Source organism: Tursiops truncatus, chromosome 2 (assembly GCF_011762595.2).
Source record: "Tursiops truncatus isolate mTurTru1 chromosome 2, mTurTru1.mat.Y, whole genome shotgun sequence".
In the NCBI taxonomy this organism is placed as follows: domain Eukaryota; kingdom Metazoa; phylum Chordata; class Mammalia; order Artiodactyla; family Delphinidae; genus Tursiops; species Tursiops truncatus.
Window position 1 is genome coordinate 14,146,983 of NC_047035.1, and position 27,973 is coordinate 14,174,955.

At 44.7% G+C, this 27,973-nt stretch overlaps 2 protein-coding genes across 33 annotated transcripts in view; one reads left to right on the forward strand and one right to left on the reverse strand.

The window, feature by feature from the left end:
* TDP1 (tyrosyl-DNA phosphodiesterase 1) overlaps positions 1-25,745 on the reverse strand; it is a 73,818-nt gene extending 48,073 nt beyond the window's left edge. For 5 of the 10 annotated variants that reach the window (XR_004525005.2, XR_004525006.2, XM_019919164.3 and 2 more), the window contains exons 1-7: positions 25,607-25,744; positions 20,419-20,975; positions 17,065-17,108; positions 15,827-15,882; positions 13,005-13,101; positions 8,111-8,145; positions 3,139-3,231 (exon numbers count right to left, since the gene is read on the reverse strand). Coding sequence is in view for 7 of the 10 variants with exons in the window: in XM_019919164.3 (XP_019774723.1) it covers positions 3,139-3,231; positions 8,111-8,145; positions 13,005-13,101; positions 15,827-15,882; positions 17,065-17,108; positions 20,419-20,965 (872 nt within the window). In the remaining 3 variants the exon portion in view is untranslated. Of the gene's footprint in view, positions 1-3,134; positions 3,232-8,110; positions 8,146-13,004; positions 13,102-15,826; positions 15,883-17,064; positions 17,109-20,418; positions 20,976-21,098; positions 21,248-25,606 lie in introns of those variants that run through there. The other 5 variants (XR_012329873.1, XM_033850734.2, XM_073800125.1 and 2 more) reach the window with 3 other exon arrangements.
* Positions 25,746-25,802: 57 nt separating this feature from the next.
* EFCAB11 (EF-hand calcium binding domain 11) overlaps positions 25,803-27,973 on the forward strand; it is a 226,694-nt gene continuing 224,523 nt past the window's right edge. For 7 of the 23 annotated variants that reach the window (XR_002173037.3, XM_033850738.2, XM_019919205.3 and 4 more), the window contains exons 1-3: positions 25,816-25,964; positions 26,878-27,128; positions 27,811-27,906. Coding sequence is in view for 20 of the 23 variants with exons in the window: in XM_033850738.2 (XP_033706629.1) it covers positions 26,916-27,128; positions 27,811-27,906 (309 nt within the window). In the remaining 3 variants the exon portion in view is untranslated. Of the gene's footprint in view, positions 25,965-26,877; positions 27,129-27,810; positions 27,907-27,973 lie in introns of all 23 variants that reach the window. The other 16 variants (XR_012329875.1, XM_073800135.1, XM_019919216.3 and 13 more) reach the window with 9 other exon arrangements.

The following is a 27,973-nucleotide window of genomic DNA, read 5'->3' on the forward strand; positions in this document are numbered from 1 at the left end:
CTCCACCACCAGCAGTAACCCCAGCAAGGTTCTGCCCATGCCTACGTCAGTGTAGCTCTTTAGCCAAGTGGAAAATAAAAGTTATCTAAGAAAAAAATGTATGTGCAAATGTTTTCAATAAACAAACTCATCTGCATATACAACATATGGGATATATATATCCCACATCTGGTGTCTGGAATGAGTATAGACCACATTTAGTCATGTTACATTAACACTAACCTCAGACTTTCAAATAATTCAGTAAAAAAACTTTAAAGACATCTTTCATCAATTCTTTGTCAGCGTACTTTGCCAAAACTTCCATATCATACCCACAAATGGCAAACAAGCACAGCGAAACCCAGTCCTTCTGTGAAGTGGTCCCTCATAGATTACAAAGAAGTATGGCTTCAAACTTCTTGTGCTGTTTCTTCAACAGCAAAATCAGGTTAACAGCCCTGCCTCACCAAGGCGCCCACGAGGTAATGAACAGGTCTAACTTAAAGCAGCCTCAGCAAGTACGAGCTGTGTCTGCCTTTTTCCCCTTCTTGGGTTATTTCCACACTTCTACCCAACAAGCCAAAAGAGAAACTGCTCAATTCCTCTTCCACTCAGTGGCCCTCCAAGGAGACTAGTAAGAGGCAGCTGTCAGGGCAGGAAGGATCCAGGCCCACGAGGATCCCGGCTGTGCGTCTTGTGAACTCCGTACACGTTTCTAGCAGTGGCAAGTCACACCTTCCCTTCCCACCTCGAGGTGACCCCTCGCATGAGGGGTTATACTTGTGACCAGGACGGGAGTCCAGGCTCTGGACCTGGATCTGCTTCTACCTGGTTGTGTCATTCTGGGCAAGCTCGGTGACCCCTCTGGGCCTCCCTCTGACCCTGTGTGCGTAACGCGACCATGTCGGGCTGGCTGGCTGAGGTCTCTCCTCCCAGTAGCAACTCGGAGCCCACAGGGTGAGTGGGGCTCCTCCTGGATTAGAGGTTCACTCGTGAGAGTTCTGAATGAGGAACATGACAGATGACGACTTTCTAAACGAGGATACCAAGATGTGAGGCGTTTTTAACATTTCACAAAATAAGAGAAATCACCCTGGGCCAAATAATTTTAAAATTGAGAAATTAACAGGTGGACCAAGAAGCAGGTGAAAAGGATGGCTGGAACACATGTGGAGAAGGCAAGAATCAGCAGAGCCATGATAGGATGACCAGGAAATGAGATTACACAAAAGAACTACTTTTAAATATTGGGCTGGCCAAGAAGTTCATTTGGGTTTTTCCATAAGGTCTTACGGAAAAATCCGAACGAACCTTTTGGCCAAGCCAATATTTTAAAAAGTTACAACCCACGACATGAAAGTATCAGAGAGAGTAGAATCTAGACTAACCGTGAGATAACAGCACCTCCTATTCTGGGGTGGCCGGCAGAGGAAAGTTGGAGGGAGATTTCATACCCTTGGTACTTTTGAGTTTTGAACCGCGTGAAGTTTTTTTAAATAAAGGAGAAAAATGAACACTGGAGCCATTTACCCTTAATCCCTTCCCCATAGTAGCCAACCCAGAGATGCCTAAGGAAACAGGCCTGGCTGCCTATAAACTCAAGCTCCAGAGGCGCTAGAGGCTGTGGGTGGGATTCTTTGAGCCACGGGAGAGCCAATTCGATAAATCCCTTTAGCTGTATTATTGTTCCCTTAAGAACAAGTTATGTTAATATCACTTCCTTTTTTTAGATGGGGCTACATATGAGTCATGAGTCCCAGAATGCAAGCTAGCCGCTAGAAGCTCCTGGGGCAGCAAAGACCTTGTTAACCGGAAACTCGGTGGATCAAGAGCACTGCGAATACTTTCTCCCATTCTGAGGGTTGTCTTTCGGTCTTGTTTATGGTTTCCTTTGCTGTGCAAAAGCTTTGAAGTTTCATTAGGTCCCATTTGTTTATTTTTGTTTTTATTTCCATTTCTCTAGAAGGTGGGTCAAAAAGGATCTTGCTGTGATTTATGTCATAGAGTGTTCTGCCTATGTTTTCCTCTAAGAGTTTGATAGTGTCTGGCCTTACATTTAGGTCTTTAATCCACTTTTTTTTTTTTGCAGTACGCAGGCCTCTCACTGTTGTGGCCTCTCCCGTTACGGAGCACAGGTCTAACTTGGGCTCAGTCAGAGCCCCAGAATAGGGCTCTAGCCCAGGCTGGGCAATGGTATGAGCGAGGGAATGAGGAGGAAGATGCAGGGGAAGATACTCGAACCTTGAAAGGGTGAGTTCCTTCTAACACAGGAAAGCAGAGACGTGCAGACTAGCTTAAGTGAAAGAAAGCGAAATTAAGGCTGGTCATAATGAAGCCTTATTGGGAAGGAGAACGAAGGGTGAAACGATTTGAACAAGTCCCTAAAATCCCTAAAAATAAACCTAAACTTCTCTTAGGAGATCAAAACCTAGATCTGGCATATATGCACCAAGGACAAAGGGTTGGTAATTAAAAAAATAAAATAAAATAGAGCCATGAAAAACCTTCATGTTCAATTCTTTTGGAGATTCACAACCATGTTACAGGCTCTAAAAAGACAGCCGTTTAGATTTGCTTTATGGGAAACTAAACTGACTGGGGGTGAGGGGATATTTTTAGCGTACAATCAACCCCCAAGTTTTCTTTTGATACCTGTTGGGAAGTGGCAAGTACAAGTGGATGCAGGAATAAGTGAGGACCAAGAAAGTTATCAGGAGGGTCTTAATGGAAAAATAATAGGTTCAGGTCTTTCATTTTTCATCCTCTTTCCTGCCTCAGGAAAGAGGCAGCATCTACTTGGATCTACTTGGCTGTAGAGTGTATGTATGATGCCATTTTGTAAAAACTAGAAAAAAGCTACGGTGTATAAATATGTATGTTTACAGGTATAAAGGCAGTTATGGATGATTATGTGTTATGATTATGATTATGATTATGTGTTAAACGGTTAACACCGGCTACCTCAAGAGAGGAACTTGGGGGAGGTAGTAAAAGAATACTGTCACTTTTTTTTGCATGTGTCTCTTTTCTATGCCATAATTCTGTTTTTTTTTTCACAATTAAAAAACAGGAGAAAAAGAATAAATCGAATGTTCTCGCTTTTGACCTTTCTCAGCACACACAGTGACTACCAAGAAATGAACGGAACCTACAAACCCTTGTGTTTTCTGGTGCCAGTCAGCGTGGATGAGGTTGGAGGTGTGTATGACAACCCGGAGGCCCTCTTCGTATAGCAGTAGCATCATTTTCCTTTAAAAACAGAAAAAGGACCAAAAGGCATTAACAGTACTCTCATGATACCTTTCTAACGCAAATGCAATCGCTAAAGGAATTCTTTAAACTCTTATTACATTATCCCAACTTTGAACATTTAGTCGTCTTTTCTTCCATACATCATTGTTATCAAAGTCTGCTCAAGTGACAAGTGGAAAACCACCTTCCAAAATGCTGAGTATTTGGTGGTAAATGAACTTTTGCTCCATCCCGTCCACGTGGCCAGCCCTGGCACTTTAAACCCCTCCCCACACTGTAGTCTGGCTCCTTATTATCTATTCAGCATCACCCATTACTACCAGGGACAACAGGAATCTTCTTGTCCAGTGTTTTCAGAGTATGGTCACAACCTCTTGCTACGCTGTGGCTACCTCGCATTAAAAAAAAACTGCAACCGAATAAATTAGAAACTCAAGAGTATATTGCATATATTCAAGTGTTGGTTCGTGAAACTCTGGTTTCAGCACTTATCAGTACAGACACTTGCAGCAGACTGAAATGACAAACGCATTTCCTACTGTGGGTTGCAGTTTAAGTTTGAAAGATGCTTCCCTTTCAAGAGACTGCTCTTTCTTCATACTCTATAGACGCCAGACTTGTCACCAGCGTGTACCCGGGCTTGAGGTAAGTCTTCCCTTTTCTTCTCCCTTTACTCAAATCAGCCCTAGAGATTCCCTTCTTTCCCATGGGGCTTCCCCAGTCATCAGATTATTTCCCTTAGTTTAATTCCAGTGAGAGGGAGGGAACAGGACAGATAAGAGCTTTCCATCCGAAGCTGGAAGACCTAAGTACCAGTGTTCATCAGTTAGAAGCCCTAGGACCCTACATAAGTCATTTAATATCTCTGAGTCGTTCCATGTCCCCTGAGCCTCGGCTTCTCACTTGTGGCATAAAGGATCAACCCCGTGTTCACTTCATAGGTCTGATGTGAGAATGAAACGCAGTACATGTTTTGTTAAATGTAAAACACTCCAGGTGTACATTCCCTCTACTGCTTCCATGCCTTGCTTTACTTTGCCATCTACTTTCGGATGGTTCTTGGCCTCCCGATGGTTTTCTAATTATTTCAGGAACCTAAATTCTCTCTCCCCCAACTAGAGATTCACTCAAGGCAGTAACTCTACCTTATTTCTATGGAGGCCAAAATGCTACTTAACATTTACTGATGGAAGTCAGTTTACACGTGGGAAAAAAATGAACCACTGGTTCTCTCAAATAAGCAACATCCCAAATACTATCTCAACCGAATGGGGTTATTAGCATTAAAAAGTACAGAAAAGACTATACAGAGAATGAGATTTAGCTCTTGCCAGAACGAGAATTTAACCCAGGCTGGCAAATGGTAAATTAATGCAAAGCTGGAGAAATGACAGCTGTTGAGCCAATCTTCTCTCCATGTATGAGATGTGCTCCCTGAAATCTGGGCAAATTTACATACACAGTTGCCACATTAGTAGCTGACTGTAATTAAGAATAAGCCAGTTACGAATTCATGATTTAACTTTAACAAGTATTTCCATTAGTTATCAATTAACAGGAAAATCATGCACTAATGTCAGTGAATCCTATCAAATAGCATTGAGAACTAATCTAAGGGGAGTCATATTAATCTTTTCATAGACAAAATGGCATGTCCCAATAAGGTCAGAGTTAAAAATGGATCAAACATATAAAGAAATGAGGTCTTCCCTGAAGAATACTGACCTGCATATTATCTGTTAAGCTATGGGGGTGGCAGAAGGGACATTTCCCCTATTTGAAGCTGTCCCTGCACAGGGGGAGGCAAGCTAATGTCCGCGGAGCATTCATGCACCAGGCACTGCTTTAGAAGCCGCACAGAATGCTAGCACACTAAATGCCACCCAATCCAGAGGAGGCGCTATCATTCCCATTTTACAACTGCAGAATCCGTGGCTAGGAGAGCTCATGGGGACTACCCAGCTCCCCACGTGAACCGGAAGCAGCGCTTATTTGGATCACACGTGTTGGATCCTCCTCTCGCTGTGCACGGCTTCCCTTGGGCTGGACAGGGCCGCAGCTACTTCATGCTACTGGGGCAGGAGTGGGTCACACGGAGGGGAGCCCTGCTACAGCCCGAAGAGGAGAGAGACTCATCCTGCAGTCTGCTCCAGGCTGCACAGCCAGATCTGACGCTTCCCTCCCCCTGTGGATTCTCAGGGCCGTGGGAGGTGCCTTTGCTTCCGGCTCTGGAGGCCACCAAAGAACTTCAGCATTCTAAAGCACTATGAGATAAGCCCCGGGACTGCACAGCATCCTGGAAGCAGGGATGGAGCACGTTCACTGTCTCTAAGAGGACCATGAGCTCCTGGGGGATGGGGCCGCAAGTAGTACGTGGTCAGCACCCGCCAGCTGACGCAAGTGTGACCCCGGAGACTCCTGCAGAGTTACTGTGGCAGCTCCACTCTGTTGGGGGAGGCGGGGGACGTGTTCACACCTGTCACCAGGAGCTGGAAGGCTTTGCTTCTTTCCTAGCTCATGTGTTTGTCTTGCCTCTCTCACCCAAAGACTAAAAGCTGGAAGGACAAAAGCCACTATATCTTAAAACACTTTACATTCCCTTGAGCTGTGCTTCAAGAATATAATAGATATTTAATGAATAACTCTTAAAATATTTTAAAATGAACAACTGAAAGTAATTTCAAGGCATGAGTTCAATCTCCTACAAAATACTGGCATTTTAACAAAATATAAACTACACACATACTACAGAGTGGGGAAAGGGTCTATCAGTACTTCCCTAGGCACTTTCAACTCTGAATGAGGAACTCTGCTGGGTTTAACCTGCAAAATGCATGTGCTGGAGGCGAAGGAAGAATGGGCTTGCAAAGTGCGCGCGCGCGCCAAAGGAAACAGGTTTAATTTTAGCAGTGAGGAAACAACAAAAGTAAATTAAGAACTTAAGCAAAAATAAACAGTTCTAGTCCTGTCTCCCAACACTGGCTGGAGGAAAGCTGCCTACCTACTTGGGGCCTCTAGTCTATAAAATGAAGACAAAGGACCAAGTAATTTTTGGAATAGCATTAAAAAAAAAAAAAAAGGAGGATAGCTCCATCCCCCTCAAATGCCACTGTGTCAGATCTGGGCCAGCCCAGCACTCAGTCCCTCCCCTGACCCAGGCTCTCCTATGACTCGCTAGCATATTAAGTGCAGTGTGAAAGTGCCCAAGAAACGCTGGCTGCAGGCACAGAACATGTGCCCTGCACAGGAACCCCGCACTGCAGGTCTAGCAAATCATGCCCAGGATCCAAAACGGGGCTTGCTGAATGTACTCTGGAATCAGTAAGGTATTTAGGCTAGGGTTCCAGCTAAGGGCGGGGGACAAGGACGCTTTACTGGCAGAATCTCTCCCAGGACGGCTGACTACTACTACTGCCGCCCATCAGCGTCTCCCACTGTGGTGCAGCTATAGGAGCCTAAGATTCTGACTCAGCCTATTCAGTGCTATTTTGTATCCTTTGCTGAAATTAGCATTCTGTGAGCTCTGTGCCTGATACTCCAGCTAAGTAGGTGCTTGAGGTCACTCTCAACAACCCTCCATTACACTAAAGTTACCAATTAGGGGTGGTTGGTAAACGCAGCAACATTTACACAAGAGCACCTAAGACCAGATAATGTATGCTTGATAGGTATTCTTTCACAAAGTGACTCAGTGCTTTCTGCTCTGGTTCCTTTCTGGAGACAGACTGGCAAAATATAGCTTTAAGCTTACAAAGGGAATGATGAACATATGCCCTCGTTTTTGGCGTAGTAGCAGGAAAACAGTGGTCACTGAAAGACTCGGGGCAAACACTTCCTCCCATGAGATTCCTTGTTGCCTTAGGGACAGACACCCAAAGGGACATGCCTGAAGCAGGAGGCTACCTGTTTCCACTGCTGGTCTAGAAGAAAGATAAGGCTTTATCACTCTTTTTTTTTTTTGCCGTACGGCGGGCCTCTCACTGCTGTGGCCTCTCCCGTTGCGGAGCACAGGCTCCAGACACGCAGGTTCAGCGGCCATGGCTCATGGGCCCAGCCGCTCCGCGGCATGTGGGATCTTCCCCGACCGGGGCAGGAACCCGTGTCCCCTGCATCGGCAGGCGGACTCTCAACCACTGCGCCACCAGGGAAGCCCTTTGTCACTCTTTTGAGTGTGACATATTTCTAGAGAAATATGATTTACAAAAATACTGAAATCGAGGCAACCATGTCTTATTCTTTTCTCAGCTAGAGAACAATTATGTAAAACGGCTCTATTAAACAGTAAGACTCAAATAAAACGGGAGTCAAGCTGATATGTATCAAGTAGGAAGTAACAGAAAAGTTTCTCCTGTCTGTTGTTTGCAATGTCTCAGAAATTATCCTAAGAGAATTTTCTGAGATGTCTTGAAGCAGGGACAGGTACCAGCCTCTCAAGATGACAATTTCTTGTAAAACAGTTTTTCTTTCAATCACAGCACAGTTGACCCAACAATATTCTATTTGATGCAACTCAGAATCTTATGAAATTCACAAGACCCTCTTTAAAGTGGTGGAATCCATAGGCATGTGACTACCGCACGTACAGTCATGCGTAACCGCGGACCACAATCTATCCCCCTCAGTTGGCTATAATGAACGCCCTCAAGAGAAAGCAGAAACCACATCACAGATTCAGACTTTCATGTCCAGAGCCAGAATCCTGGTACTTGGTCTTAAGGCTGTTCAGAAACAACTCCTTTTCCTCTGCTTCCTAAGTGATAGCTTTTCCCCCAGCAAAATCATCACATGTGAGTCCCTCTAAGGGCGATTTCTGAAGAGCATCCTCTGATCTATTAAACTCATATCCTCCCCTCCCCATTTCATAAAAATTGCTTACGTGTGGTGTGTTCCAAATGCAATATCCAACTTTGCCTAGGATAAAAAAGAGGTCAAGTTACTTGTTTTTTAAAAACTCAATAATATCCCTATCTATTGAAAATTAAATTAAAAAGATTCAGGTCAACTTTTTTTTGTTTTTAAAGTTGTTACTGCCCTCTAGTGGACAAGCCCTTGATCGCCAAAGCAGCTTTTATTTTTTAATCTTTTTTTAACATTTTTATTGGAGTATAATTGCTTTACAGTGGTGTGTTAGTTTCTGCTTTATAACAAAGTGAATCAGTTATACATATACATATATCCCCATATCTCTTCCCTCTTGTGTCTCCCTCCCTCCCTATCCCACCCTTCTAGCTGGTCACAAACCACTGAGCTGATCTCCCTGTGCTATGCAGCTGCTTCCCACTAGCTATCTACTTTACATTTGGTAGTGTATATATGTCCATGCCACTCTCTCACTTTGTCCCAGCTTACCCTTCCCCCTCCCTGTGTCTTCAAGTCCATTCTCTAGTAGGTCTGCGTCTTTATTCCCATCTTGCCTCTAGGTTCTTCATGACTTTTTTTTTTTTAGATTCCATATATATGTGTTAGCATATGGATTTGTTTTTCTCTTTCTGACTTACTTCACTCTGTATAACAGACTCTGGGTACATCCACCTCACCACAAATAACTCAGTTTTGTTTCTTTTTAGGGCTGAGTAACATTCCATTGTATATATGTGCCACATCTTCTTTATCCATTCATCTGTCGATGGACACTTAGGTTGCTTCCGTGTCCTGGCTATTGTAAATAGAGCCGCAATGAACATTTTGGTACATGACTCTTTTTGAATTATGGTTTTCTCAGGGTATATGCCCAGTAGTGGGATTGCTGGGTCGTATGGTAGTTCTATTTTTAGTTTTTTAAGGAACCTCCATACTGTTCTCCATAGTGGCTGTATCAATTTACATTCCCACCAACAGTGTATGAGGGTTCCCTTTCCTCTACACCCTCTCCAGCATTTATTGTTTGTAGATTCAAAACAGCTTTTAGAATAGCATCCAGTGAGGTTCATTTTTTAAAAAACTTCTTTTTCATTACCCAGAATGATTCAACACATATTGCATTTTTAATTACACTAATTAGAAGTGAGAAGCCTAATTTCCTTAGAAGCCAGAAAACTAGTAAAAACAAATGAGACTCTATGCAACGTTTTAAAATTAGATATTTGGCTTATACAGAAATACACACACAAAGTTTTCAAAGCACACTTAAAAGAAACATTGAAGTGGTGGCAGTATTGAGACATTATGATATTAAAAGTTTTCTTACATTTATAACACAGAAGATGCTGAAAATAAATATATTAAATCCATTTTTCATGTTTTAAAATGATATCTTTACAAACAAATGGGGGGGGGGGTAGGTGGGGAAGTAAAACATTTTATCTAAAATCCGGTATAGCAAGACCTTGGTTAGGCCTCAAGATGAAAAAGTTAAAATAGAGATGTCAAGAATAGTTTACCAGCTAGGAATTCTGTGTATGGACACAAATCCTGTCTTCACAACTATGTAGGACTTTGGAAAATACTTGAATCTCTATGCCTCGGAAAATACTTGAATCTCTATGCCTCATCTTTCTACTCTTTGAAATGAGGGTACTGTTAGGAGATTCAGGGAGTTGTTAGGAATAGATGAGAGAAGTACACATAAAACGCTTAGGAAAAGGAGCTGCACGGGGTAAGCACTCTACAAATGGAAGCAAGTGCTATTAAAATCAAAGCGTCTCCCTGTCCACTCTCCACAGGTGGGCCTGTCTGCTGGGGGCAGCGATGGGCAACTGGAATACACAGGTGAGAATGACATAGCCCGTCTTGGGGATGCTCACGGACAGATGGCCAGGTTCACTACTCTTGTAAACTCAGTGTTCGGGCTGCTCACAGACTGGCACACGTTTGTGTGGACTGGCCACAGAAGAGTGAGCAGGAAAGTACATTTCATGTCTTTCTTTTAAAAAAAAATTAACACAATGTTGTGTTAGTTTCAGGTGTACAGCAAAGTGATTCAGTTATATTGATACGTATATATCTCTATTCTTTTTCAGATTCTTTTCCCTTATAGGTTACTACAAAATACTGAGTATAGTTCCCTGTGCCATACAGTAGCTCCTTGTTGGTTATCTATTTTATATATAGTAGTGTGTATATGCTAATCCCAGTATTTCACGTCTTTAAATTACAAAATTAGAACAAAGGCCGCCACTCTGTAAATTGATATTTAGCTCAGGAAAAGCAATGGTCAAAATACTTGGCTTCTGAGTTTAGTTTTGTGATTTGTTGTGGGCTTTTGGGCAAGTCTAAGCACAAAAGCAAGGATGATAATAATTTCAACAGATAATATTTAACGGGTGCTTCTTTTTGGCAAATGCATCAAATTCTTTGCCCAATAACCCTATGAGATACAGTATTAGTAATTCATTTTAAAGATGAAGAAATGAGGCTTTAAGTGGTTAAGTGATGGGCCCAGAATGACACAGCTAGCGGGCAGAGAGCTGGGACGAACCCAGGAAGTCTGAACCTGGACCACCAGGTGTGCAAAATGGGAAAAGTGTCAGCATCCACTTATTCTTTGACTTAACGTGACCCAGCTTAGTCAAATGACACTACGTTGCTAAAAAAAATTCAAAAATTCATTTTATAGACAAGATATAAAGGTATTTCAATAAGTCAGGATGGGGCAATCACCATGTCCCTCAGACTAGAGCTGGGAGCTTACGGAGGCTCTGCACACAAGGTTTGGAAGACAGGGCTCGTTACACCCTCTAGTGGCTGGCCTGAAGCACGCCACTAGGCATGCCACCTAAACTTTTCAGTACATTTGAAAAACACTTTGTATTTCCATTGATTTTATCTCTGTTTTTCAGGATTCCCGTGTTATTTTATTTTCTGCCCACTATTAGTCTGATAAGTACTATCCTACTGCAGTTTAACCTCTTCTGTTTTTGGAAACAAATGCAAAACAAGGGGATTTTAGGCAACTGCTAAGCAAAGGCATATCTTGTGTAGAAGGTAAGCTGCAAACAGGATGGATAAAGAGATGGAATAATTTAAAACTCTACATAAAGTACAGTGAGTTACATCACAGGAAAAATGTTGTGAGACAGGTTTAAAATTGATCAGGTTGAGATTTCTCACTGTTTTAATCTTTAAAAAAATACACATACACACATAGATAATATTCTATAGCTAGAAGAAGTGATAAAACGTGAGTTGGAATTCTTTTACCTTGTATGGATGGAGGAAAAAGGACGTTAGAAGGAAAATGGAAAAGAAAAATAATTAGGTTCTATGTAATTCACTCTTGCCTCTGTACTCCAAGAGCAGAAATCCTGAGCCAATTTCACTAAGCTATTGGCCAGGAGAGAAAAGGGCCATGAAAGACTCATTCATCAAGCTGCTCATGAATGGACTGACCAACTTGCTCAAACAGGAAAAGGTGAATATTACACCAGCCACTTCAGAACCACCACAGGAAGGAAATGATAAATGTTAACATTTTCTGAATTCCATGCTACCCCCTTGCCTCCCCTCCCCGCCCAGTGTGCCTGCTTCTTACACAAAATGTCACACATGAAAAGATCCTTTCAGACGTGGAGGCTAGAACAAGGAGTCCTAAGGAAACTCCAAGACTCACTGGTCACACTGTATTTCCATGAACTGACTGGAAAGTATCAGGACAAAATTATGGGAATATATAAAGAAACAGCCTTCTCGCCCCTTCTCTGCTTTGGTCCCAGCAAACCAAGCCTGTTCTGAGACCACTTAACGCCCCTCATCGGACTAGGATCACACGCAGCATACAACTCGCAAGGTAGTTTTCTAACAGGTCTGCTTCTGATCGATCTATGGGTCTCTCCAGTATTGAGTGATTCTTGGGAAAAAGAACTAAGGGCTATGGGTGAAATGTCAATGGCAGCTAATGTCACAATAAAAACTACCAGTTTTAAGCTGCCTTCAGAGAAAGAAACTGCCATTGAATTGAATCCAAAAAACCTGCTCAATAATGCTGAAACCTCCGTTTCCACAGGGACATGGACAAAATAGATACAACCAGAGGGCTGGCAGGTTGGGGAAAGACAGGGAACCCTTGATATACCAGTTACAACTGAAGAAAGTGAACGCTTGAACCTGAACGAGAAAACTAGGTGGACAAAATAGATGACTTCAAATACGAGAATCACTGACATGTGCAAGGAGATTTAGTCTATGTGGCTCCAGAGCGGGAAAATTAGGACCAACGTAGAAGGCAGAGGAAGAAGATTGTGTGTGTCAACCTGGCTAGGCCACAGCACCCAGATTTTGGTCAGATGTTGCCATGAAGGTATTTTTTGAGGAGATTAACGTTTCAATCAGTGGACTTTGTGTAAAGGAGATTACCCTCCAGAATGTTTGTGAGCCTCAGTCAGTCTGTTGAAAAGTGGAAAGGAAATTAAAAGAAGACTGATTTCCTGCAGGAAGAGGGAATGAGTCTCCAGTCGGTCTTTGGCCTCAAAATGCAACATCAGTGCTTCTTGGGGTCTCCAGCCTGCCCTGCAGATTTTGGACTTGCCACCCTCCACAATCACGTGATCCAGTTCTTTGAAAATAAATCTCTCTCTACACACACACACACACACACACACACACACACACACACACACACACACACCCCCTTATTGGTTCTGTCTTTCAACCATGAGGGCTACCCACAAATGGGATGAGCTACCTCAGGAAGCGTTTAAGCCAAGGCTGGAGAGATGTCTGTTGGTGATGCTGGAGAGAGGATTACTGCATTAGGTGGGTGGATAGACTCAAGGTCTCAATTTCCTTCCAACTCTCAGACTAAGCATGATCTCGAAGGGCAATGAGTACCTTACCTGGCAGAGGGCAATGTTTTCATAAGGCTTTGCCTGGGCATGTAGGTGAGCCTTTGCTTCGCGTTTGTCGCCATGCACGAGCAGGATTGGTTTCTTCCTGAAAAAGAGATCAGGCGTATTTAAAATCCATCATTCATGAAGCTGAACTGGCACCCAGTTAAGGGTCGTTGACCACCGACATCTGTTTCTGGCCTGTGTGGTGACTGAGTAGGGGGCCGGCACAGGACATTGACCGGCTAACCTTTGGTAACTGGTTACGTTTATAATGGAGCCCTGTGGCCTGAGCCTGAAGCTCTGCTGTGACCTGGAGGGGTTGTGACTCAAGAAAGTCCTCGAGTAATTATCTTCTTTCGTCCAAAAGGGCACATCATCAGCTCTGTGTTAATATATTTAAATTCAGATAGACTAAAAGATATACAGTCATTGTTGTCTAGTATGATGCTCTTTTCTTTCCCTTCTCTTGGCCCAAACAATAGACCACTTCCTCACTAGCCATATGTTAAACCCCTACTGTGAGCAAGGTCCTGCACCAGATGCCAGAATACAAGTGAAGGGGCCCAGGCCCACAGCATGTAGTTTCACTAATAGCTGGTGATATTTCAATGCAACAGAGCCCAATGCACATTGAAAATGCCCTATTTTTAAATTCAAAAGGACAATATAAAAACATTCTGCAGGAATAGATTAAAAGGGCTTTTAAAGGAACCATGATCTACTCTGGTTAATTCAAAGCGAGATAAGCCTTAGAAATCAATATACCTTTATAAGCTCTCCCAACAAAACAAAAATTGGATTTTTCTCCAACAAGCAATCAAGCAAGATGAACAACTTCCACAATTATCAACCACATGCAGAACGATTCTCTGCCACACGGGAAGGGACAACACTCAACTAAAAAGAAACAGGACAGGGGCTTCCCTGGTGGCGCAGTGGTTGAGAGTCCGCTTGCCGATGCAGGGGACACGGGTTCGTGCCCTGGTCCGGGAAGATCCCACATGCCACGGAGCGGCTGGGCCCGTGAGCCATGGCCGCTGAGCCTGCGCATCCGGAGCCTGTGTTCCACAACGGGAGAGGCCGCAACAGTGAGAGGCCCGTGTACCGCAAAAAAAAAAACCAAAACAAAAAAAAAAAAAACAGGACAGAAAACGCACATCCAGGACTGATTCCTAACCCCTAAACCTGATAGCTTTATTCTAATATGTCAGGTAAAATAAAACTAAGAAACACACCTTCCTGGTCTGTTTCTATTTGGAAAAAATTTTCTATTTTACAACTAGAAACACAGTACAGAGAATAATGTAAGAGATAATCATGCATGTGTTACCTAGAAACGATTCCTGTTATCAGATTATCAGGTCTTTTTAAAAAATAAAAGATTAAACATTATTGACAGAAGCTGAAGTCCTCATTAATTACTTCAGATTTACTGGTGTTCTAAAAACTATCACAAAAAGGCAGTGTGATGGGTAATTTTGTGTGTCAACTTGATTGGGCCAAGGGTGTCCAGATAAAACATTATTTCTGGGGCTTCCCTGGTGGCACAGTGGTTGGAAGTCCACCTGCCGATGCAGGGGACACGGGTTCGTGCCCCGGTCTGGGAAGATCCCAAATGCCGCGGAGCGGCTGGGCCCGTGAGCCATGGCCGCTGAGCCTGCGCGTCCAGAGCCTGTGCTCCGCAACGGGAGAGGCCACAACAGTGAGAGGCCCGCGTACCGCCAAAAAAAAACCCAAAACACATTATTTCTGGGTGTGTCTGTGAGGGTGCTTGCGGAGGAGATGACCATTTGAATCGGTGGCTCAGCAAAGCAGATCGCCCTCCCTAATGTGGGTGGGCATCATCCAATACTTTGAATAGGTTGGTGAAATTATTTTCTCTCCTGTTTAAGCCACTGTTATTTCTACTTTTCTGTTACATGCAGCTGAAACTAATCTTACGTGTTACAGGTCAAATATGAGCCCTTGAGTGCCAAAGCTGCTTGGGAAATTTCAACAGTATTTTATCTATTAGTATTATTTTTGGCTGTGCCTCGTGGCTTGCAGGATCTTAGTTCCCCAACCAGGGAATGAACCTGGGCCACAGCAATGAAAGCACCGAGTACTAACCACTGGACTGCCAGGGAACGCCCAGCATTTTATCTATTAGTAATAATGAAGCTTCCCACAATCTGACGTGCTAAATGCACCATGGACTTTGAGGACCCTGACAACCATTCTCCTGCATGTGTATTCCTCCACCTTACCTGCTGTTATGGGATTCTGCCACGCCCATGTGTTAGACATGGACAGATGGCATGTCACCATGGGATGCCATATTTATTTGGTTTGCACTGCCTAACATGAGGCAGACAGACTGAAAACCCATCACTTCCATAATCTGGGTAAGGGAAGGCCCTATGACCCCTGCATTAACTCCTAAGCTACGTGAAAAATCACTTGTGAAACAAGAGAGTCTCAAAAAAAGAACAGCACTGATGTGCCCAGTGAAGCATGGCATGCTTGTAGGTCGAGAATGCAGGTGGCAGTGACCTTTTCCTTCATATTAACATTGGACCTAAAATTCTTTTATTTGGGCTGAAATTTGTCCTAATCTACTTCTGGACAGAACAGAAGGACACGCTAAAATCTGTATTAGGAAGGCTTGTGATTAGTTAGAATATATCAAAAAATGCTGTTTTCCCAGTATAACTTAACGTTTTTATGATTTCAATAGTTCCAAAAGAAATATTCAAAGAAGATGCACGGCAGCTGCCTGAGAAACACAAATCTTGTGTTTTAAGGCTGCATTACAGTTATGACGTCATCCGTCACTCTGTGGAACTCACCTGAACTCTGGTGGATACTGTTTTATGAGCCAGTCCACATCAAAGCAGTAGTTAAACTGGATGGGGGGAAGAAAAGAAGTCACGGGCAATTCAGAAAAGCAGTCTATAAGGAGAAGTGTTTGGTTATTGAATTCAAAGAAACTCTAATGATGAACCACATATATTATGTATAAACATGGACAATTTGCTACAATACTCATAAACAAAGCTAAAATACATCTTGAAGGGAATACACCATTCAAAGGTTCTGAATCAGTGCGGGAGTGCCTGAGAAAACAGAAAATTACCTCTGCATGCTTTGGCAGCATTTATATTTGTAAACTGAGTCTTTTTACAATATTTCTAAGAGTCCTCTGATTAATGGGGCTTATAAATTTATCCCTTTTCCCCTAGATGACTATAAAAAGCACTTTTGGAAAAGAACATTTCCTTTCAGCCTAACTTATGAGCTAGCTTTGTAAACAGGCATCTGCGACTGGACATTCACTAGGCTTATGACGATTACACCTTGATTACAGGTTCTGGACTAGACTTACCCACGGGGGTCCTCCCCAGGCCTGGGTAATCCCTGGACCTCCTCCTGGACATACTGACTCAATCTAGCCAGGAGAACACACACAAATTCACCCCACGTTCCATCTGGAGACCAGGATTCCCATCGCCAAGCAGAACATGGAGCACACAGAAAGCTTTGCCTTCTTTAGGCACAAGACCTTGTTCTATTTGCTGGAGAGCCTGGCACGTGAAGGTGATTTATCAACGCAAAGGGACCAGCTCTGTCAGGCAGGAGAGCTGCCAATCAAACACGTCAATCAAACATGCAGACGTACCCACATCCATAACTTCTACTCACTTCTCTTTGGAGGGTGTAGGAAATTTCTCATTTACTTCTCTAAATCAAATCAAACTTGACATGGCCTTCACCTCTCTACCCACACTCCCAGGGAGTTGCACCAGAGTCCTGTGAGATTATTAGTGTCCCAGAGAGAAGTCCCTCAGGTTGGAATTTCCAGAGTGACTTCCCGGCCAGTCCTTAGGGCCCAATCGAGAGTCAGAAGCCCCAGTGATCGTGCATCCACGTTCCAGGCTGATGGATCCCACAACCGCGGCGTCTGGCGCCAGCCTCCAGGTAAGTGCGATCTCAGGGACCCTGCACAGGACCGGCCCACAGGTCCCGCCGCTCACTTTCTTACAGAGTTATTTGCCCCTTCCGTCCAAAGAAACAACTGTAAACTCACCTGAGCTGAAGAAACAAGTGTCCCAAATAGAGGAGATAAAATATCTGGGGAGACAAAACATTTATATCTAATTTCATATTTTTGATAAAGACTACCTAGTAATAATAATCACAACTGACTTATTAAACAGTCACCGACGAGAATTTGGCTTAGAAAATGATGCACTGAAAAGGTACTACAAGACTAGACTTTAATGTTCCATAAAATTCAAGAGAAAATTTCCCTGGGCTATTTAATAATATTTATTATGTATCAGTATTATTTAACCACACATAATGGAAAATCAAGATCTACAACTTTAGTACTGGATGACTGGGCAATTTCACAAACTGCCAAGAAGGACAATAACGATGAGCGTCCTTCCTCTTTCCAGATCTCTTAATTTTTTACCTCCTTCAAGTACTCACTGAAGTCTCTCGCCAGGAAACCTCCCCAGTCTGGGACTAGCAAGACAGCTCTCTGGAGCCTGAGGGCTCTTGCTTCCCGTGGAGGGAGGACAGAGGCCCCCGCAGCTCCAAGCTCATATTTCTAGCACCCAGGTCATCTCTAAGGAGGGCCCACCTTGCACCCACTCAGGCTTTACTTCAGAGAAAACAGAAAGCCATGTCTACGCCCTGAGAGGAAGCACAAAACCCTCATCGCCACCACCGATTATAACAGCCTCACTTGGACAGGACCCATCGGGTGCCAGGTTCTGTTCCTGGTACTTTCCACGTGTTAACTCTCACTCCTCGCAGCCATTTTCTGTCCGTGGGGGTCTGTCGTTCCCATGTTGTAGATGGAGAGTCTCTCCTTAGGGGGCCGCCCGTGGCCACACAGCTGGGGTCAGGCAGGGTTGGGACTTGAACACAGACAGTCTGGCTCCAGCGCTTCCGCTCTAGCCACCAATCCAACCCTGAGGGTTCAGACTGGGCTCGTTCACTTATTTGTCCCATATTTATTGAGTGCCTCCAGACATGGAGATAAATGCCAGGGCACAAAGATTTTAAAAGAACGAAGAAGTCCTCTAAGGAAGCTTAAAGGGAGAGTTGCACAATCAAGAGAGAAACTGCAACGTGGGGGCCCCATTTTGCCCCCACTGCCACTCCTCTTTCTACCTTTCTAAATTTTATCCCTTTTTCAAGGCCCATCTGAGGTCCCTCTTCCTCCATGAGATCTTCTGAACAACCTACAATTATGGCCTTTGCTGGAGTGGTACACCAAACGCTTAAGAGCACGCACTGTGATGCTGGAATGCCTGGATTCAAATCCCAGTTCTGCCATCTGCCAGCTCTATGACCTTGGGCAGGTTATTTAACTTCTCTGCAGATCGGTCACCTATCCGAGGAGGACAACTGTAACATCTACTCATAAGGCTGTTTCGAGGATTAAAGGAGATAATCTATATAAAAGCTCCTATCATGTTACCTCTCCTTCTTCCGTATCTTGGTGCTAATAGCCAGTCTTTATCACTTTATTATATACAGCAAAACCTTGCATAGTTCTCTATTTCCTGTTTCAATCTCTCTCAAATAAAATGAAACACTGAGATCTATCTTATATATTTCTGCAAAGCACCTAGACATTTGCAAAAAGGAAAAATAAACACCTTGTAGAACCAAACTCTTTATAGTATGGAATTAAATATACCAACATTTATACATCACATAAGATGTAATTATACATTGGGTATATAATTAAAACACTATTAACAGTGAACACAATCTATTCTTGAATGCGGGCAAGAAAGGTAATGTGAAATACGGGTGACAACGTTTATTTTGTGTATCTGCCACGTGAATATACTGTGCCGGGCACTTCATGTGTTATCTCCCTTTTTTCTGAATCCCCAGTTTAAAGGTGAGTGAACAGAAATTGTGAAGAATGTTAGGTCCTTTGTTAATTACCAACACAGCAAGCAGGTGGTGAGGCCCTGTGTCTGGGATTCTAGGGGCCCTGCCGTTCTCTCAAAGGAAACCCTTGTTTCCTCTCTGCACGCAAAGCTTTTGACACCAAGTGTAGCAGGAGGGAGGGGGGCTTCCCACACAGACCAATCCTCCACGGACACCAGCTGCGCGTCCTACAACTGAATTCAATTCTGACACCATCCACCCGGAGGTGGCATCAGACCCCACAGGACTGCCCCCACCTCAGATGCCAGTCACAAGTCCGGACCCCCTGTGCTTCTGACCGACCGGCTATAAATTGGGGGTTGCCACCATCCCCTCCGCGGGCTCGATAATTTGCTGCAAGGCCTCACAGAACGCAGAAAAGCAATTTCCTCGCTAGATTACCAGCTTATTATAAAAGGACACAACTCAGGAACAGCCAGATGAAGAGATGCACAGGGCAAGGTATGGGGGATGGGGCGCGGCCATGCCCTCTGCAGGTGCGCCACGGCCCAGCACCTCCTCGTCGGCACCAACCTGGAGGCTCTGTGAACCCTTCCAGTGAGGGGTCTTTTACAGAGGCTTCATTACACAGGCAAGACTGACTAAATCAGTGGCCCTTAGCGGTGAACTCAATCTCCAGCCCCTCTGCCCTCCCCGGAGGTGGAGGTTAGGGCTGAAAGTTCCAGCTTTAATCACCAGGCTGGTTCCCCAGGCAACCAGCACCCCCCTTCCTAGGGGCTTTCCGAAAGTCATCGCATTAACATACACTCCACTCCGGTGTGGCTGAAAGGGGCTTGTTAGGAATAACAAAAGATGCTCCTTTTACCCTTCATCACCTTGGAGCTATTTCAGGAACCTGGGACAAAAACCAAAACCAAACCCCAACTATAACCAGAGTGAAGACCAAATATCTGTATACATCACAATATCACACAGATACTCCCTGGGGACTAACCACAGCAACCAAAAATCAGGGCACTTCTTGTTTTCCTTCTGCGCCAGGAACCAAAACCAGGCTTTCAAGCAACGGTTCTCAAACTTGATTGGGCTCGTTAAAGGAGATTGCAGGGCCAGGCTCCCAGAGTCTGGTGCTGGGAATCTGAAGAGGAGGCCGAGAATTTGCATGTTCAACAAGCTCCGGGTGGTGCTGACACTGCTGGTCCAGGGACCAGAGAGAACTATTGCTGTCAAGGGCTGACTACTTGGTTAATAAAGTGTCAGCGACCGAGTTTAACCTTTAAATTACAAGTTAAGTAATTCTAAGCACTGTGCAAGGGGTGCCAGCAGGGTGGCCTGCAGGGCTCTGGGAGACACCCGCTGGCTTCCCGTTTGCTGTCAGACGAATGCATCTGCTTGTCAAAAAGGGTTCTTTTCCCCCTGAGAGAAGTTCAGAGGGTTCTTAAGAGATCCCTTCTAGGCTTCCCTCCTGTTTTTCGAGGGGGAGCCCCACACGTGCAGCTCCCAGACCCCCGGCTTCACTCACCCCTGATGTGGAGGGCTCCCGAGTTATACTTTGGCTTAATTCCGGAGACTCTAGTGAGGTAAAATTGGAAGGGGTTCCCTTTACCCAGCATGTCCCAGATGTCCTGGCCTTCCCCTGACGTTTCAAGCCCGTGGCCGGCTGAGGGGCTGTGATGCTCAGCTCCCGGGACAGCACCATCTCTGGGAGAAGGGAGGCCTTTCTCCTCTTTGACCCCCGTGTCCTCAGCCTGCTTCTGCTGCGTCTCTGGTGGCAGCTCATCCTCACTGCTGGAGAGACACCAGCCCAGGTCTTCCTGGGAACCGCCCTTCTGCCTTTTGGGAGGTGAAGCTTCTGAAACGGAATCTGTGCTGCTGAATTTCACAGGTGCGATCTTCCTCCTGTGGGCAGCTTTCCGAGCCTCGGAACAGGTGTACTTTGGCTCACTGGCTGCTCCCTGCTCAGCGTGCGGGAGAAAAGAGGTAGATGGCTCGTCCGGTCTTGGCTTTTCCTCCTCACTTTCATCACTACTGGATATCGTCCACCTCCCATAATTGCCTTCTTGAGACATTACACTTCCTCTGGAAATGAAAGGTGGAAATTTCGTTATTTCCCATCCATCAGGCCACTGGCACACTCATGCTCTTGCTCTCAAATTCCGTGTCCTGAGCTTCTAGGACACATACAGCACACCTGACACTTACCAGATGCCAAGACGTGTCACTAACATCAGCGGCTCTGTAGGTGTTCACGGCACATCACCACAATCTGCCGTGAGAACTTGGCAAATAAAGTGATGGCGAAAATCCTGCTCACCTTCTGCTTCTCTCCCTTTGTCTTTCCACCTAGACCTTGTTCTTAAATGCCTGAGGAAATGGAGTTGAGCCAAAGTCCAAAACAAAAATGTCCACTCTTAGCCCTGAAGCTTCCAACAGGTGTTTGGGGTTAAGGTCAGTTTAAGGAATTTCAGGAGTAATCCTGACTATGCTCATATTTTTAAGGTCAAATTGGAATTTATCACCTATTCCTCACCCAGGTATGGGAGCCCAAAGGACTTCAGGGACTACTTCTTACTCCCCCAAGATAAGCTACTTACCATAGAGCTTAACGAAATCCTCCAGACAGTATCAAATGATCAATTCTATATATACATTATCTAGGGATGCTTCCATGAGGACCCAACTGACTCAATGATTATCTAATCCTAAATCAAACCATGAAAACCTGCAGAGAAAGAACTTGTACTAAAGCAAAACGTTACTTGTTTTCTAAACCACACAGTTTAACTTCTACTTTCTTGCTCTCAAAAGAGGAAAACACATGAAACTTTTGCTTTTCTTACCTACAAAATGTCACCAATTCAAGAGTAAAGGGCTATCTAAGTAGATTTCCCAAATAACTAAAGAAGAGCTCCTTAGTGTGATTTAAAAAAAAAAACAAACACTTTAGTACAAGACCCAGAGGAAAATTACACAACTCAAGAGTCTGTGCTCAGATCGTGGACAGAGTGTCTACATGTTTGCTCTACAGCGTAAGCAGGACCTGCTATGAGTGCAGATATACGACAGACTGCAGCATAACCCCCACTCCTTAAAAAAGGCTAAATTCTGCACTGAAAGACTTGCTAATGAATATACTTTCATATTTCAAGCTAAAAAGTATATATTTTTTAAGGTATCTATCACTTTGTACAACTTCTCACCTTTTTCAATTTATGACCAAGTCAGATAAGGTTTCTCCTGTAAATTACACATTTCAAGGAGCTTTTAAGCAGAGTGCATCTAGACAATAATTTGACTCGTTCTTCATGGCCCAGGGTCACTATTAAGCCCACCTGGCATGGACAGTGTTTTGCAGCCACAACTGTAGGGACCACAGATGGATGCAGACACTTGCTCCTGTAATAGGGGCCCTAGACTCTGTCTAGGTATTCTTTTCTAAAAGTTCTCTGTCCTTTCCCCCTGTGTTCAGTCCACTTCTAGGGGCTGTTTGAACTCTGAGTAGGTTTTTCCCCCTAAATTGTTTCTAATCTGATAAGGGTTAAGACACCAGATAATCAAGCTTGTTGGAACTGTATTGTTACAGTTAACAGGATCTGAGAACCAGGTTTTCCCATGAAAGGGGTTAAGACAGACTTACTATTTAACACCTACTTAAACAGCTCAGTTTTTTGTTTGTTTTGACTGTTTTTTTAAAACTTAAGTTCCCTTAGCGTTCTAGACTCTGGAGACTGCTATCACAATTCACTTTGAAGGAGCCATTTTGTCAGTTAGTTTGTAATTGAAAAATGATTTAAGAACAAAAGAACCATCTCTGGAAAAACTACTGTGCTGTAAGCTCTAGCTTCCATTGAATTCTAAACCAGCTCTAAAGCTAGGCAATGAGTAATAGAATCTTCAACTGAGATTCCTCAGCCTGTTCTCCCTAGATTCCTGCCCCATCCTAAAGCAAAGAGAGGCTCTCAGAGTTTTTAGGTGAAAAAAGGGTTCAGCTCCCAGCCTGAGAAAAGGAGCTGTATGCAGACCTTAGAGATCACCACCACCCCTCTTCCCAGATCAATTACGTATAAATAAAATGGAATTAAAAAATCCTGAGAACTCTAAAAGGAAAATATTTATTCGTCTTTAGTGACTGTGTGAGCTATTTAGGAGATTTCTAAATTTTTCAGTTTTATCATTATCTACACTTTCTAGAACCACATGTGGGGTGGGGGAGGGGAGGACAGAGAATTCCTTCCAAAAAAGGACAAGTGGGTAAAAAATAAAGCTTTGAAAAAGACATTTCCTAGAGAGAAAAAAAAAAAGGTTTTTGTCTGCTCTATACATGGTTTAAATTTTGGATCTACTCACAATCCAAAATGTGCCTGAGATTATTTACCAATTAAAGGCAAAAAAACCTTTGCAATATGCTAATAAAACTGTAACAAATCATTAAGCCTAGCTGGTTACCAGCCTCTCTATGCAGTCAAGGCGCTTAGGCTGTTGAAGAGGAGCTGTTGGTAAACACCAAGCTTAACCAGCAACTGATTCTACTTTGGAGGACTGGATCTGGTCTCAGGATCAGAATTTCATTTCTCTGTCACACAGGCCCAGACTCTCTGCATTCTCAGACAGCTTTTATACTCAAGTCATAGAGCTTTACAAGGATAGAACCTAAGTGTTTTCCTTCAATTGTTTGTTCACGGTTTGTCTTCCCTGGGCAGTGTCTCGCACAGCACAGGTCTAACACCACACTCTGGGTAAGTGGTGACACCAGGATCAGAATTACCACACAGGTGGGCTGACTCTGAGAGCTGACATTCAGTGGGTCAGCAAAGTGCAGTATTTCCCAAAGCAGAGGTGACTGGGACCTGACATTAACTAACATTACGTTATGAAAGTACCTCCCTTTCCTATTCCAATCCAATGTCTCAGTTTAATCAAGGAGAAAGCTGTTTGTAGAAATGTCTCTATTCCTGCTTTTGAACAAATAACGGATTTTGGGCTCTTCTGCAGGCAGTAACACTTTGGTTTAACATCAACAGAAGGGATCTTATGGCTCCATTACATTTACAATAACTGAAGTCTACTTCTAAAAGATAGTGTTTATGTAAAAGTGGGTTCAAATGAAAATATTACACAAATAGTAATACAGATGTTGATAGTGAGACAAAACTGGGGAGGAAGCAACCGACCACATTACTGAAATTTGGCAAACACTGTGTTAAGCTACAATGCCAAGGAGGGTAAAAATCTAAAGAAATTCTACCACCAGATGCCAACTCATAACATTAGAGTGTCTATTAGATACTAAAAAAAAATGTGTGGATGCAAATGGATACTCCTCTTAAAGCTGCTGGCTCCTCCTCTCCCCCTACCATCCCAGACCCAGCTGGGCTACTTCTTTTACACTTCCAGCTGACCCTTCTTACAGAGCTTGCAGACCATCAGGAGGGCATGGGAGTCAATCTCAACTGAGGCCAGGTGTGGCCAGTAGTTGGCAAATATGACTCCAATTTCAAATCCAGTCATTACTAGGTGGTAAATGTGCACTTAGTCAAGTTACTTAACTGCTGAGCCTCAACTTCCTCCTCTGTAAAATGGGTGTCATACCTACCTCCCAGAGTATGTTCATTCGAAAAATATTTATTGAGCAGCTACTATGTGCCAAGCCCTGGGAATAAGAAATTAACAACATAGAAACAATTTGTCCTAGAAAAGCTTCTATTTCAAGGAGAAAGGAACAGACTGACACAAACAAAAATAACCAAAAAAAGCCAAGATATCTTTACAGATATTCATTATATTTTACAGGTATGAGAGAGTAACAGGGATGCCCTTACCTTCGACTATCCTGAATTTAACATCTAAGTGAGCTCTGAAGGGTGAAAAGGAATCAGCCAAATAAAAGTGTGGGAGGGAAAGAAGAGTATTCCAAGTGAGGGAACCCAACCTGCAACGACCAGAACAAGGGTGTAGTAACTCCAAAAACACACAAAAAGACTTGGGTAAGGAAGACAGGTAGGTGGTCCAGGATGAAGGGGGTGGGCAGGAGTAAGTTAAAGATCCTGGATTTTATTCTAAGAACCGTAGGCCCCACTGAAGGGGAGTACCTTGGTCCGATCTACTTTTTTAAAATATTACGTTCCCTGCAACTCTGTATGGAGAATGGTTTGGAGGGAGACAAAAGTCGAAGTGAGGCGGCTCCTGGAGGGACTCTGGTAGCTCATGAAGGCAGTCGGGATGGAGTGAAGTGGGCTGATTCCGGGGTACACTGTTTTCTGTGCGCTCACCTTTACGGAGCATACACTCATTTCACGCTCACAACTGTTTCCATTTATGGGGAGACTAAACACAGAGGTTAAGTGCCTGGCACAGAGTAAGCGCCCAACATGCTAGCTATCACTAACTCTCCAGACCATCTGCCTACTACGTGGAGGAGCCAGAATAAGAATCCGCGGAGAGGGGCCCTTCCAGCAGGACTCTGGTCTCCTCAAGCAGCAGCTGCTCGCGCCAAAGAGGTACTATTACTGGAGGAAGCCGAGGCCCAGAAGGGGACCCTACCTAGTGTCTTTACAAGATGCTACGCTTCCCTCCGCATCCACCTCCAGCCCCGCGGGACACTCAAGAATTCGCCGGACGCCGGCTGCCCGCGCTCCAGGCCGGAAGGAGCAAAAGCGCGGGCAGCTGCCGAACGCGTACCGGAGGCCCCGGAACCCGCGGCCTCCACTCACCTGAAGCCCCCAGAACGCGCAGCCACCTAGGATCCCGCCGCTCCGCCGCCACTCGCGCCTGCGCGCGCTTCAAACCCTCCAGCCGGCAGCGCGCGCAGAGTGACCCTGCCCCTTCCCCTTCCGGGACGCCCGCAGCTGGGTCCTAAAGCCCTCCGGCTCATGAGGGGCTGAGGGGGCGCTCCCGCAGGAAGGGGCGGAGAGAAGACCTGGCCGCCTCCAGCTCCCCTCTCACCTCCTGGGCGCGTCTCCTAAAAGGGGGAGAGAGGAAAAGAAATTTCCCTCACTTCTCCCGTAGTTAATTAGCAAAACTCATCCGCTTTGCAGAGGTTCTCATAGCTTCAGACTCCCGGAGCTCGAGGTGTGTGTGTGGCGGGGGTAGGGGGTGTGGGGGGGGGGTGGGAGGGGGTGGGTATTTTAAAGGCAGAGGCAGGATCACCTGAGAGGTTCGAGGAAGCTGAGGGCTGAGACCGGTGTCCCGGGAGGAGTGGGTTCTCCTGGGGGAGCGGACTGTAAAACCTGCTGTAAAATAAAAGGTTAAACGAGCTCCCTTAGACTCAACCTCGAATGCCCGTTTCTTCGTTGAAACAGACGCGCGTGTGCCTGTGTGTGTGTGTGTTGCCTTTTTAATCTTACTGATTTGTCAGAAGAGAGAGGTCTGAGATAAACTACTTTGCAAAGCGGAACCCTCGCCATATTCCTTGCCTTTAATAAGATGTTTGCTGTGGAATTTGGGTTCAGTGCTGTTGATATTATTCTCAGAGTTTCCTTCACACCAGGCACCTCTCCTAGAGGACTGAATGAAATAACTTGGGATAAACGTCCTAAGGGCTCACTTGGTTCGTTTATTGAAAGTCTGTTTTGTGCCAGGTACCGTGCTCAGTGCTAGGCTTATAGGGAGGACGGAACAGACACAGTAGCCACCCTGGAGGGCTCGATTCCAATGACTTGCTGATCTGCACGGGAGCCCCGGTCTTGTTTTGATTGGTTCCTTTTATGCTTTGTTCACACTCTTTTTGTGTCTCCTATAATGTTTAGCATAGTGCCATTGATCAAAATTATCAAAAGTAATTTACTACAAGGTGTGGGGGCAGAAAATGAGAAGAATCATGCAGGACACGTTGAAACAGCACCTGGATGTGCGGGATCCATAGCCGCGCGCCAGGAGTTTAAGGGGCGAGAGGGGCGGAGCCAAGGCTGGGGGCGGGCCTGGAAGCCCCTCCGCCATAGGCTGTTCCAAGGAAACGTTATTAAACAAAGTCTCTGGCCAATAGAGCTGCGGGGTCAACGCCAGTGGCTCGCAGGCCGTCCAATGGGAGAAGACGTTGGAGGTACCCGGCCAAGTTCAGCCTCCCGAACTGCGGGGAGCTTGGCGGGCTGTCGCTGCAAGCCGGGAGTAGGCCGCAGAGGTCGCGAGTTCAGGCGTCCCGACTGCCGTGTGGCTGTCGCGATGTTTTTCTCCCAGGCCGGGGCCCGGCCGCGGACGTGGGAAGCAAGCCAGTCGGAACACAAGAAGTGGGTGGAAGTAAGTGCCCGGAGGGCTGTCTCGGACTTAAACTTGACCCGGGACTTTCACTTCCGTCACCCCGCCTGGCTCTCACTCAGCTTTGTTGCACAGATAGGGGCTGGACTGTCCTTCCGAAGTGTCATGGTTAATGACCGAGGCTAGGGCTGCAAGGCTTCTGGATCCCTGTCCAGTGTTCTACTTCCAACTCCTTCTTTTCTCCGCGACATAGTCTGTGTATAACAAGCTGTAATCTCCATCTCTCCTCCCGCCTTTCAAAGCCAGCCTTTTGCCTCACCTTCCCAATTCTAGGATTGAATTTTCGGTAGAACTTATTCGAATGGTTTAAAGGAATTAACCCAGCGATTAAGTCGTTTGCACTTTTGGGGGGAGTAAATTTTAGCACATTAAGATTTCTTTTTCTTTTTGGCCCTGGGGGCATCATTCGGGATCTTAGTTCCCCGACCAGGAGTAGAACCCGTGCCCCCTGAAGTGGAAGCTAGGAGTCTTAACCACTGGTTCTCCAGGGAAGTCCCAGCAGATTAAGATTTCTTGAGGATTAAAATTAGGATAATGAAATTCCATTTCCCAGCCCTACTCTTGGCTAAGTTTTAGGTTTGGGAGGTCTAAACTTAATATAAGTTAGTAATAATAGAACAAACAGTTTCTGTCTTATTAACTAAAGATATTTGCTGTTCTTTAGGTATTTAAAGCATGCGATGAAGAAAACAAAGGCTATCTAAGCAGAGAGGACTTTAAAGTTGCTGTTGTAATGCTGTTTGGATACAAGCCCTCCAAGGTAGAACTTTCTTTTGTATTTGGGGACTGGGCTGACAATACAATAGTGGATGGATTCTAAATAAAGT